The sequence below is a fragment of the Pristis pectinata genome, chromosome 3 (genome assembly GCF_009764475.1).
Source record: "Pristis pectinata isolate sPriPec2 chromosome 3, sPriPec2.1.pri, whole genome shotgun sequence".
NCBI classification, from domain to species: Eukaryota; Metazoa; Chordata; class Chondrichthyes; order Rhinopristiformes; family Pristidae; genus Pristis; species Pristis pectinata.
Window position 1 is genome coordinate 30,899,601 of NC_067407.1, and position 13,283 is coordinate 30,912,883.

At 38.7% G+C, this 13,283-nt stretch overlaps 1 protein-coding gene across 5 annotated transcripts in view; it reads left to right on the plus strand.

The window, feature by feature from the left end:
* cc2d1b (coiled-coil and C2 domain containing 1B) overlaps positions 1 to 13,283 on the plus strand; it is a 122,216-nt gene that overhangs the window by 42,283 nt on the left and 66,650 nt on the right. For all 5 annotated transcript variants that reach the window (XR_007956001.1, XM_052011994.1, XM_052011997.1 and 2 more), the window contains exons 13-20: positions 3,133 to 3,307; positions 3,701 to 3,873; positions 7,209 to 7,340; positions 7,773 to 7,831; positions 8,111 to 8,227; positions 9,523 to 9,596; positions 10,530 to 10,588; positions 10,848 to 10,899. Coding sequence is in view for 4 of the 5 variants with exons in the window: in XM_052011994.1 (XP_051867954.1) it covers positions 3,133 to 3,307; positions 3,701 to 3,873; positions 7,209 to 7,340; positions 7,773 to 7,831; positions 8,111 to 8,227; positions 9,523 to 9,596; positions 10,530 to 10,588; positions 10,848 to 10,899 (841 nt within the window). In the remaining variant the exon portion in view is untranslated. The remainder of the gene's footprint in view (positions 1 to 3,132; positions 3,308 to 3,700; positions 3,874 to 7,208; positions 7,341 to 7,772; positions 7,832 to 8,110; positions 8,228 to 9,522; positions 9,597 to 10,529; positions 10,589 to 10,847; positions 10,900 to 13,283) is intronic.

Genomic DNA, 13,283 nt, shown 5'->3' on the forward strand with positions numbered 1-13,283 from the left:
TCCAGCCCTGGCTTCTTTTCATCTTTTCCTTTTTGATTACCTCCTAATTTAATCTCTGGTTTCCCTGGATTGTCTTTGTAACTCCTTTGAAAGGTTTTAGGTTGTCCCCATTTGGATTTATGGGTTAAAGCATAATCATCTGCCAACCTAGCAGTTTCTTGTAAAGTTTCCACTGCCTTTTCATTTAAATATGTTGTTAATTCAGCTGGAACACATCTTTTAAAGTCTTCCACCAGTATCAATTCTGTCAATTTATCGTAATCCCCATCTACATTTTTAGCCAGGCACCATCGTTCAAAACATATTCTCTTTCCATTGGCAAATTCCATATAAGTCTGATCTGCAGATTTCCTCAAGTCTCTGAATTTTTGTCTGTAAGCCTCAGGGACCAATTCATAGGCCTTCAATATAGCTTGTTTTACCTTGGTATAATCAGCTGCATCCTCAACAGACAAAGCAGAATAAGCTTTTTGAGCTTTACCTTTAATCACACTCTGTACCATAAGAGCCCATCCTTTCCTTGGCCAGTTTGAACTCACAGCAACCTTTTCAAAATGTTGGAAATACTGATCAACCTGATCTTCTTCAAACGGAGGGACTAATCGAACCTCCCTGCTGGCTGAAAAATCATCATCAGAATCAGATTCCGAACTCCTACGCTTCATTTGTAACTCATGCTGCCTCTTTTTCTCCTCGTTATCCAGCTCCATCTGCTTCATTGCTAGATCAGCCTCTATCTTCATCTGAGTTAGCTTTTGTTCGGCCTCTATCTTTAACTGGGTTTGCTCTCGTTCAGCCTCTAATCTCTTTTGTTCGGCATCTAATCTCTTTTGCTCTCGTTCAGCCTCTATCTTTAACTGGGTTTGTTCTCGTTCAGCTTCTATCTTTGCCAGCTGCACCTGTGCCTCAGAAATTGCTATTTCACTGCCAGGAAACTGTTTTAACACTTCCTTCTCAAACACCTTCTTTTCCACATAATGGCCAGCTATCAGTCTCTGAATATCTGCCTTTCTCATAGACTGCTTTACTTCTGTAAGGTTTAGCCTTGTAGCAATCTTTATCAGATCATCCTTTTTCGCCACCTCCAATCCCTTTTGGGTTGGTGACTCCAAAAATGCCTTAATATCCATTGCTGCTGGTTTCCACACACACAAGCCAATTAAAAAGAATTTATCAGACCTCCCTCAAAAATCTTTGGATTGGATCCCGAATAAATCTCGTCAATCTGGGGTACAATCCCAGACGACACTCGTTAACCTTGGGAACTATCCCGGACGAGCCCCCAATTTTGTCACAAACCAGCAACAAAAGAAACACACTGAGCATGATTCAGTGTTAAAAACTATTTTATTAATCACTACTTATGATAATACGTAAAATAAAAGTAAAAATGTTAGTATGTTAGAATTCAAAAATGTTAAACCTCGAACGTTAACCCCAAACCTAAACTCTTCGTGTGTGTGTGTGTGACAAAGTCCAAAACTCCCAGTTCCGGAATGGTTCTTAAAGTTCAGTTCCGCAAGCCATAAGGTGAAACATGAGCAAGGGCTTCTTCAACAACCACCGTTGTCTGAAGATAAGATGTAGATGTAGAAAAACATAGAGAGAGTACATACGAAATCCAAATGTTCCACGATGGAACCCAAACGACACTTCAGTGTTTACTCGGTAGTGACTTCCTCACCCCGAAAAGCATCCGAACCGTGGTCGTCCACACACAAATACCTGTTTCCTTATACAGGTCAGCAACAAAGTGAACTCCACCGGATTACTTCCAACTTTTCCATACATGGATTTCAGTGGTAAACACAGTTATTGTTTCTCATCCATCGATAGAGAAAAACAAGCAGGCTGGTGTCTCTCTCCCTTCTCTCTCTCTCTTCTTCTTCTTCTTCAACAACGTCATTACGTCCTTTATCTTCTATTGACGTAAGCACGCCCCACACACACATACACACACACTCTCTATCTTAAAGGGACTTTCACTGAGTCCATAACAATGTAAATGACTTGGATGAATATGTGGATGGGTGGGTTCGTAAGTTTGTAGATAACACAAAGATTGGTGGCATTGTGGATAGTGTAGAAGACTGCCAAAGGGATACAGCAGGATATAGATCAGTTGCAGATATGGGTGGAGAAATGGCAGATGGTGTTTAATCCGGGCAAGTGTGAGGTGTTGCACTTCGGGAGATCAAAGGTAAAGGGAAAGTACACAGTTAATGGCAGGACCCCCAACACTATTGATGTTAAGATCCCTCTCTCCCTGAAAGTGGCCACACAAGTTGATAGGGTGATAAAAGAAGGCTTATGGCATGCTTGCCTTTATTAGTCAAGGCATTGAGTTCAAGAGTCGGGAAGTTATGTTGCAGCTTTATAAAATTCTGGTCTCCCCATTATTGGAAGTATGTGGAGGATTTGGAGAGGGTTCAGAAGATGTTTACTAGGATGCTGCTGGATTAGAGGGCATGTGCTTTCAGGATAGGTTGGACAATCTATGGTTGTTTTCTCTGAAATGGCAGAGGCTGAGGGGAGACTTGATAGTTTATAAGATTATGAGAGGCACAGATAGAGTAGACAGCCAGCATCTTTTTCCCAGGATTGAAATGTCAAATACTAGAGGGCATGCATTTAAGGTGAGAGTAGGGAAGTTCAAAGGAGATGTGCGGGGCACGTTTTTATTACACACAGAGTGGTGAGTGCCTGGAATGCACTGCCAGGAGTGGTGGCGGCGGCAGATACGATAGAGGTGTTTAAGATGCTCTTAGCTGCACATGAATATGCAGAGAATGGGGAGGGGGGGGGGATATGGACCATGTGCAGGCAGAAGGGATTAGTTTAATTGGGCATAATTAGTTCGCCACAACATCGTGGGCTGAAGGGCCTGTTCCTGTGCCTATTGTTTTATGCATAGAAGATCCAGGAGTGACTCAGACCTCTATTTGAATTGATATTGTATGTATTCTGATTTTGAAATGCTGAGGTATGGACTACACAGGGTTTACAAATTCTGCATTTTTTCATTTCAATTGAGATATCAATTTGCTCATTTTGTAGAAATGAATTGAGTTTGCACAACATTTGCTTTATAATATACCTGAACATTTAAAAAATGTTGTGACCTTCCCTCAGAGTGGAACTCCTCAATCTGCTGCTCAGCCTCCAGTTGCAAAGAGACCAACAAAACTCCCAGACCATGTAGCGCAGACAACTCTGACTTTGCCAGCGGCAACGGAGGAAAGGCAATCCCCGAAACCCATTAAGAAGCCATTGTCAAAGGATCACCTGACTCAGCAAAGTACAATCGGTATATTTTTGCTTTATTCACTCCAGCAACATAATTTTAAAGTGTATAGTTTAATGACTACAAGTGCACCAAAGTAAGCTGGGGTCCTTTTGTTTGCACAAAAAGCCTAGTCTCTAAATGACTTGAATGAAATGCTGCTGCCTGACTTGTAGAGTGTCACTCAGTAATGTCCTTTTTCCCAGTTGAGTGAGGAGCAGGGATTTGTACACCCTTAATTTTGCCATTGAGATGTCGCTTAATGGACTTCCAAGAAAATCCACAAGAATAGTGTTTAAATTAACATTCTAGAGTTTTACTTTTCCTTGGTAATTATAGTATTTCTGAAACTTTGACACTAGTAATTCTCAGTTCTGTAATATTTCATCTGATCACTCGCTCTGGCTCTTTTTGCAGAACAACAACAACTGGAATTTCTTCAAAATCGAAAGAAGCAGTACATGAAAGCTGCTTTGCAGGCAAAACAGAAGGACAACCTGGAACAAGCAAAACATTTCTTGAGAACTGCCAAAGGCTTTGATCCACTGATCCTGGCTGTCCAAAATGGGAAACCAGTTGATATTTCCAAGGTGAAGCAAAGCTGATAGCCAATTTTGTAGATTAACTTCTTGTTATCATACCACTGTCCTTTCTAACATATTTTGTGATAATAAGCGAAAAGATGTAGTATTTATTCTCGGCTTATCCGTTCATTGTGTTCAGCTGCTTAGATCCTATTGAGTGACATTCCCTCTTTAAATTCTGCCATTTCTTTACCTTTCACATCCAAGACTTTTCTTAAAAGCAATTTCTTTAATTAAGCATTTGGTCTTCCCAAAAAGTTATGTTCCCCTATTCCTTCCTGCTTTATGAAGTGCACAGGACATTTTGCCACATTTAAAGCTGAAGGCAGAAATAAGGCTGTCTAAGTGAACAGGTGACACCAAACGGAAAATGAGTTCTGAAAATTGGGATAGGTTAGGAAGTGGAGACACCAGAGACTGCAGATGTTGGAATCTGGAGCAGAAAGTAAACTGCTGGAGAACTTGGTGGGTCAAGTAGCATCTGTTCAAGCAAGGGAATGGTCAACGTTTCAGGGTGAGATTCTGCATCAAATGACCCTTTGCCTCAACAGATGCTGCTTGGTCCGCTGAGTTTCTCCAGCAGTTTGTAAACTGAGAAGTGGGTTGATGGATCCCAAAAATAAACAGGAGGTAAGGAGGCTATCATGATGACCTCAGGTGCTATTCATATGGAGATTGCACATTTTCCCCATGACCATGTGAATTTCCCCCAAGTGTTCCAGTTTCCTCTGACTTGCTGAAGATGTGTTGGTAGGTTCGCTACCCCTTAGTGTAGGTAAGTGGAAAAGGATCAAAAGAAAAGAGATGGGCGTGTGAGAGAAAAAGCTGTTAGGCTTCAGGGAAATGGGAATGAGGAATGGAACACGGAGCAGGCATGGAACTGATAGGCCAAAGTAAGTTAGTAAGAAAGGAAACCAATCAACATACTGTAAGCCAGTGGCAGGAATACAGTAAGGAGGAGGATCTGAGGATATTAATACGTGCTTTCAAACCAAAAGTCCGGGGTGCTCTTGCAAACAGGAAATGTTATCAGTTCTTCTATTTGTAGCCGGTTGATTAGACCACATTATCAGGAACTAATGATTTTGAATAGGATATATGTTTGGTCACGCCTGAAGTACAGTGTACAGTTCTGATTGCAATGCTGGCACAAAGCTGTTGAGGAATAGAAGCGAAGCAATACAGAAAAGGATAACCAACTTGCCATTTAGCTTAAACCATTTGAACTAAGATGAGTGGTTGAAAAGTCTACAACTGTTGAGACCCACAAGTTATAGATGCATTCACTCCCAATTATTTGTTGAAATCAATGAAACTCTTGAGCCAGAAATAAACTATACTTCTGGGGCAAGAATACTTCAGAGCCAGGAAATGTAATGAGTCTTCCTGCTAAAAGCAAGTAAGTTTAGGACTTCAGTGCATGATCATCTAATGTGAAAGTCATGAAGTTGCTGGACCCTACAGTCCTGTAGCAGACCATGTACTTGCTCAGACTCCTCAGCATTTATAATGTTGAATCTGCTCACAAGTCTTTCACTAGATGTAACCTGGTTACATTTTTACAGCTACAAGGAAGAAAAGCAAAGAACGTGCTTCAGTAATTTTGTTTGAAATAACATTTTTGAATATGTGTTTTTAGATAAACCAGTTTTTTTTAACTTGACATATTAAATTGCATTGTTTTTGTTAGTTTTGAAAAATAGACAGCTTTGGTATACAGCTGTGTGTCAAAGATTGTGACTTCGCTGTATGTCCAAGGTTTTCTTAGCAGTTTTGTGGGTGAGGCTTATTTTGGCCCACCCCTGTAAACATATACATCATATGAAGCCCTGGTGCTATGCAGAATCTCATCAACCAAGTCCAGAATACTCTCAGATAATAAGGTTTGCCATACAGAATCCCAGCTAATTAAATTGCCAGAGGAAGTGGTTGAGGCTGGTACATTAACAACACTTAAAAGGCACTTGGACAGGTACATGGATAGGAAAGGTTTAGAGGGATATGGATCAAACAGGGGCAAAGGGACTAGTTTAGATGGGAATCTTGGTCGGCATGGACCAGATAGGCCGAAGGGCCTGTTTCTGTGCTGTATAACTATAAATGTGGAATAACAGGGAATTCAAATAATGAATGTACTCCGCAAAGTCCAAACATTATCAGTCTTGAGAGTGAAGATGCACCATCAGTTTAAATTTGATCACTTCATGCAAAGGACAATGAATGCGTGAAACATTTACTCAGATTTATATCTTTGGTTCCCTGCTATCCATCATTCACATGATGGAACTTCACAATGTCCACAGCAGCTGCAAGAGTGCAGTTATGATACTAATTCTACCACTCTGCTGCTCAGTATTGTCTCCAAGAGTGCTCCAGGACTAGGTTTATGCCTGACTAACATCATCCAGTCATAAACTTAATACAACTCATTATTAACACAAGTGAAGTTATCTTTTTGGCACTTGCCAGCATTTATATATTTTTGACAATCATTTACAAATTAAACCTGATGGGCCAACATTACCATCCTCGAACTTGAATTCAGCCTTTTAAACCCCATCACCAAAACTACCATTTTTAATATTACTTCCCGTACTTGTCTGCAACTACCATAATTCTTGTCAGTTTATCACTTGGATCATTTTCTCCAATGCTTGTATCAGGTCTATCCCACAAATTCATGTGACTTAAGGTGCTGTGGCGCAGAATCTCTACTACAACATGTTGCACATAATGATAACCTTAACTTCAGTCAACTTCATTGGCTATTTGAGCCTAAGCAAAATGATTTCAAGATCCCAAACTTTGTATTCAAATGCCTTCATAAAGTTGCACCACTTTGTGTAATCATTTCCAATCATCACAGCTATTATCTATGGAGGCATTCGGATTTCTGCATGGCTTTTATCTCTTCCATTGTAAAATGACAATACTGTCGTCAAGTATACAGGCTGTCCCGGGGTAACGAATGCGTTCCGTTTTCTTAGACTTCTGAAGTTTGATTTTGTCCGTAAGTTGAAAATACACAAAAATTACTCAATACAGTAACTCTACCTCCACAGTATTGTGATGAATGGCATCAAAAGCGCATAAGATTGATAAGAAAAACCAATTACTAAAAATGGAGAAAGGAAACTAATTCTGCCATTCATAGAACCAATTAAAAATATGTATGTATTTTGGACATTTGTATTTAATAATATTATGGAAGCTTGTTCATATGTAGGGCTGTCCATAAGCCAGGTGCTTGTATCCCAGGGACAGTCTGTATTTTCTTTGAGACACATATGCTACAATAAACATAGAGCATACAGCACATGTTTTTTTTCCCCTTTTTTCAGGTTCCTTCCCCCCCGGAGGATGAAGAAAGTGACAATGACTTTATAATAGTTCATCATAAAGATGCGCAGATTTCACCAAAGATCGACGAAGTATATACATACCTTACAAACATGCTGAAAGAACAGTATGAGGTATTTGATGTCATGTAGTGCAAACATGAAGGTTTTTTTTTACAGTATTACATTATTGTTTGTCCTATTGTTGCATGTAAGTCAATGGACTGCATTACAAAGTGTTGCCTTGTGAAGTATCTACAATACCTGTTCTCCCCGTCACCCAGAGGATGAGTTTACAACTCTGTCAAGACCCATGACAATTTTGTACAATTCATTGAGATAACCTCTCATTTTTCTAAACTCTAAAGATGATAAAAACACATGCAGAATGTCAACTTTATAAACAAATGCATGACTCTTTTTGGTTGTAGGGATGGACAAAGTATGCTGAACTGTAATATGAAAATTCCATTGTTAGATATATTTTGGGCCATGTATTGTTTCTGCCTCCCTGGTAACCTTTCCCTTTCATATTTGATAATTAAATCTTTCTTCTTTTAAATCTAGAAATGTATGACATATTCCAAGCAATTTACACACCTTGGCAATGTGGTTGAGACTACAAAGTAAGTGCAAACATTGTCCTTGCCCCATTTGGAGCATGTAATTAAAAATGCAGTTCTGTAACTGTCTGACATAGTCAGAGAAGTACCAATAATAAAATAATACTTCCAATAAAAACAGGAAAAAAGTTCTGTCTAAAAGAATCAGACCATGTACACACACTTGTTTAGCGGTATCCTTGCATGAATTATGTTTTCTTATGCTGACAACAAGAAATTTTAAATGCTTTCACTACTAGTTGCATATAGTACATGTGAAAATCTGCATTGCTGTTTTCGTAGATTTGAAAAGATGGCTGTTGATTGTAAAAAAAATCTTGAAATACTTAAACTTGGGCAAGCTCAAGGCTTGGATCCACCAAAATACCACTTTGAGGAGAGGACATTTAAAACTGTAAGGTATGGATCTCTGTTTTTGTAACTACTTGAATTGCAACACCTCTTAGATTAAAAAAGTAAATTTTGTCTTTGAATGAGACAAGTGATTGTTGAAACTGACAGTAATGTCTCTGAGGATATTCTACTTAAACCTTTGTAAAGGCAGCACCATTTTTCCTTAGTTTCTGGAAGCATTTTCTTGTTATAGCGATTTGGATTACTGATAAACTTTAAGAGGACAAATGACGATGAGCAACAAATAGCTTTGGTAGCACTATACTTGAGACACAGACACAGGAGACTACAAGTGCTAGAAATCTGAGGCAACACACAAAGAAGCTGGAGGAACCCGGCGGGACAGGCGGCATCTATGGAGGGAAATGGACAGTTTTGGGTTTGAGACCCTTCATCAGGACTGATCGTTAGATGCTGCCTGACCTGCTGAGTTCCTCCACCTCGTTTGTGTTGCTCCATTATACTTGAGAACAAGTTTTTTTTTAATTGCTTTCCATCACCTAACATTCTGGTAGAGGTGAGTACAAAAGATAGGGGCAGAGTAAAGAAATAGACACCAGGATGTCTTAGAATGTGACTGATAGCCCAAGACTAATCATCTTAGGACCTTTCTCATTTATGAAAATAAAATGTTCCATCTGAAGTTTAATAAGTGAATTATTTTGCAGGATACTTTCAGACAGCAGTACCACTGAAATGCTTATCATTGTAAAATTGTTCCTCTATAAACAGGGATATAGTACTTTTGAGAGGGAGAAAAAGAAAGCCCACTTAAATGTGCATTGCAGCCAGTATTCTGATAAGGATATCCCTCCTTTCAACCCAATTTTCCTCAAATTTCCTTTCCCCATGAAGTTATTTTGTAGCAATTTGCATTTCCAGTATTGAACCACACTCCACATGACACCATGGTGCAAATCATATAGTATCCTGTTCTTTTTTAGATCACCCTACAACAGTTTGTTGTCATATTAGCACATTAAATGTAGAGATAAACCTCAAAGATCATTATCAAATGAAATATTGCCAATAAGCCATGAGATACTGGAGCAAAAAGCTTGGTCAAAGAGATTTTAATGAGTATGTCAAAAGATGATAAAAAGAATTGTTAATTCCTAGGTAAAAAATTCAAAGTGGGTGCAATGGAAAAAAAAGTTAAAAGTTGGTATATTATTTTTGTACTATTTCCCTCTTTTTTTTTGTCTATTAGATTAAGTTTTAAGTTATCCTATTTGTCATTCATGCACCAGTTACTCCTGTTCAAAAAGCCATTAATTATATCAAAGTCTTCTATTTTACAGGATATTTTCAGACATCAGTAGTACTGAAATGTTTCTCTTCATTGTAAAAGGAATAAATCTCCCTGCTCCTTCAGGTAAGGCAAAGTAGGGCTCAGCAGAACAGCAGCAACACCCACAAGAAGATGTTAGTGTACATCAATAAGCTGAAAGCACTCAGTAGCAACAAATGTTAGCACAAAATATTTTGCTTTGCTATCTTTTCTAACAATGTTTAGTTCAGCCCAGATAAATAAGATGGAAATAACTTTCAATCAGCAGGGAGAAGCTCATGGAGTTATTTGTCTTTATGGTGGAGAGATTAAATTAGCTCCCTTCTCTTAGTGCTTCCCTTTGCCTTGTGAGTACATCTTGTCTAGGACACCCATATTCTGCTCCATTTCAACTAAACTACTGACCACCCAGCCTCTCTTCTGAACTTCCACATTGCCTGATATTTTTAACTCATTCTCTCACCAGCTGTGATTCCTGTCTCCTGTAAATGTGCCATCATACTTCTCCAGCCAACAACCTTTGACTATCCCGTCCTTCCAATCAACCACCCCATCTTTCCTTTCTTCTCTAAAGTTATTGAATGTGCTGTTAGCTTTCAAATCCATTACTGTCTTTCCCTGAATTCCATATGCAAATCCTTCCAATCAATTTTTTTTAAACCACTATCGTAACAGCAAATTAGCTTTAAGCAAAGATCATCTGGTTTTTGAGAGAGCCATGTCTAATAATATCACCTTGCTTTTCTTTGATTGCAGTGAAGAAATTTTCACTTATTTTGATGCAATGATTTTATTAACTGGTTGCTAAATTGTGCACATTACAAATGTATGTAGTCCCCTTGCGTAAAAGGGCTTTGAATAAACTTGGCTTAATGAATTAATTGCTTTTGTAAATGTATAGTTTTAAAAAAAACATCAACCAAATCACCTGAATAAAATTAACTTGAATTTACTTTGTTGTGAATAAGGTGGGGTCTAATTTCTACCAGAAAACAAAATTTATTTTATTTTACACAGGTGTGGCTGCACATGACCTTGATGCATTTGTAAAGTTTGAATTTCAGTATCCTAGTACAGTAAGTAAACTTGTTTATGAAATATAGACAATGTTAAGCGACATTTTTCCTATATATAAAATTACAAAGTGCAGTTAAATCCAGAAAATGCAACAATTTGCAGTGTTAATAAACATTTGAATTTTTTTTTAAATTTTATGCAAGTAAATACTAATATTTTATTGTACTATGTACAAAATGTACCTTCTTGTATAAGGAAATTGTATAAATAATTTAAATTATAGATTGACCATAAAATACAGCATTTTTTTGAAAATAGGAGCAAGCCCAACGAAACAAAACGGCTGTGATAAAGAATACCAATTGTCCAGGTACGGGATGGGTAGCTTTTCTCAGCTATTGGGAAATTGCTGCATGTTCATATCAGTTTTGATTAAATATATTCTGAATCTGAAATGTGTAGCTTGGGGGGGGTTGGGGGATGTGCAAAAGTATTTTATGGGGCCATAATGCAACCTTTAACTTCTTCCAATAATTCTTGTCCATTTACATTGTGTATATTTTGTGCCCAGATTAATTGTTAAACAAATTCATAGATTAGATTGTACATGTAAAGTGTGTTCTGTTGAGAATGTCCCTTTAGCTTGATCTTTCTCGGCAGTACTTGCACAATATTGCTGTCAGATTTGCAAGATGCTTTCTGGGGAAAAAAACATCTAATTTTCACATTAAAACAACAAAACTCCATTTGCCAACTTGTTTTCCTCCATTGTATTCAATAATAACTTGAAGAGGATAGTGTCATAGATTGATCAAGTCTGCTCTGCCATTCAATAAGACTGGCAGACCTGTATTATCTCCATTGTGCCACTATTCCACATCAGTGAACCTCTTAACACACCAGTTTATTGCCTTCAGTTTTGAATGTCCTCAAAGATGGAGCTAGCATCCGCAGTAATCTGGTGTAGAGAGTTGCAAAGAATCACTACTGTGGTTGAAGGAATTCCTCTTTGTCATTGCTAAATGCCAGATTGCTGACTATGACCTCTCAGGATTTTCCAGATTGTCTGATTTTTGTCTAAATGCAAATGCCTTTTATCACCCTATCTACTTATGTTGCCACTTTCAGGGAGCTATGGACCTGCATCCCAAGATTCCTCAGTTCACTAAAGCTCCCAAGGATCCTTCCATTTACTGTATACTTTCCTCTTATACTTGACCTCCTATAGTGCAACGCCTCGCTTGTTTGGGTTAATCTCCATCTGCCATTTCTATCCATATTTCCAATTGATCTATATCCTGCTGTATCCTTTGACAGCCTTGCTCACTATCCACAATTCTGCTAATTTTTGTCCTCCGCAAGTTTACTAATCAGCCCACCTACATTTTCATCCAAATTACATACATCACAAACAGAGGTACCAGCACTCAGTGAGCAAGGTTGTCAAAGGATACAGCAGGATATAGATCAGTTGGAAATATGGATAGAAATGGCAGATGGAGATTAACCCAAACAAGCGAGGCGTTGCACTATAGGAGGTCAAGTATAAGAGGAAAGTATACAGTAAATGGAAGGATCCTTGAGAAAGACAAAAAAAAACCCAGACTGGAGAAATTGTGGTTCTCCTTGGACTAAAGAAGTGAGGTGGGGGGGAGGTGTGGGTGGGTGGTGGGGGAGGAGAAGAAATCATTCAAAATGCAAAATGTTAAGATCTGGAATCACTGCCTGAAAGGATGATGGGATCAGATTCAGGAATAACTTTCCAGAGACTAAGGTTAATACTCAAAAGGAATAAAGTTACAGAAGTCAGGGAAAAAGAAAGGGAGTGGAATTAATTGCATAGAACTGGCATAGACCCAAATGGAAGTTAAATGAACTTCTGGAAGTCGTTTGGTAGAGTCCTTCACATGATCATGGAACTGAAAACAATTATTGAATTGGCTGGATAATTAGCCAAACAAAGTAGATATAATAGGCATCTGTTGATGTTGGCAGGATGTGATAAGTTGTGTTCCAAAAGGGTGTGCATTAGGGAAGCAATTATTCAATATATTTGTAGATGATAGAGGGTTACATAGAAAGTCTCATCCTAGTCTGCTGATGACAAACACAGAGGTGGCATTTTAGGCAGTATAGATAGAGCTACTACATTTAAGAATATTAATACATCAAGCAAATGGACAAACTTAGGGCAAATTAATTTCCATTTAGATGTATGTCAAATCACTCACATTGGACTCAGAGTGATACAGGCCTTTTGGCCCAATGAGTCTATGCCAATCATGGTGCCCACCCAGCTAGTCCCAGTTTCCTGTGTTCAGTCCATATCCCCCTAAGCCCCACCTCTGCATGTACCTATCCAAGTGTTTCTTAAATGATACTATTGTAGCTGCCTCAACCACTTCCTCTGGCAGCTCGTTCCATATACTCACCATCCTCTGCATGGAAAAAGTTGCCCCTAGGGTCCCATTTAAATCTTTCCCCTCTCACCCTAAATCTATGCCCCCTGGTTTTGGACTCCCAAACCCTGGGGAAAAAGACTTACTGTCCACCTTATCTGTGCCTCTCAATTTTAAACATTTCTAAGGTCACCCCTCATTCCTTGAAACAGGAGAATAAAGACCTAGCCTAGTCAACCTCTCCCTACAACTGAGGCCCTCTAGTCCTGGCAACATCGTCAAATTTTTTCTGCACTATCTAATTTAACCACATCTTTCCTATAACAGGGTGACCAAAACTATACGCAGAACTCCA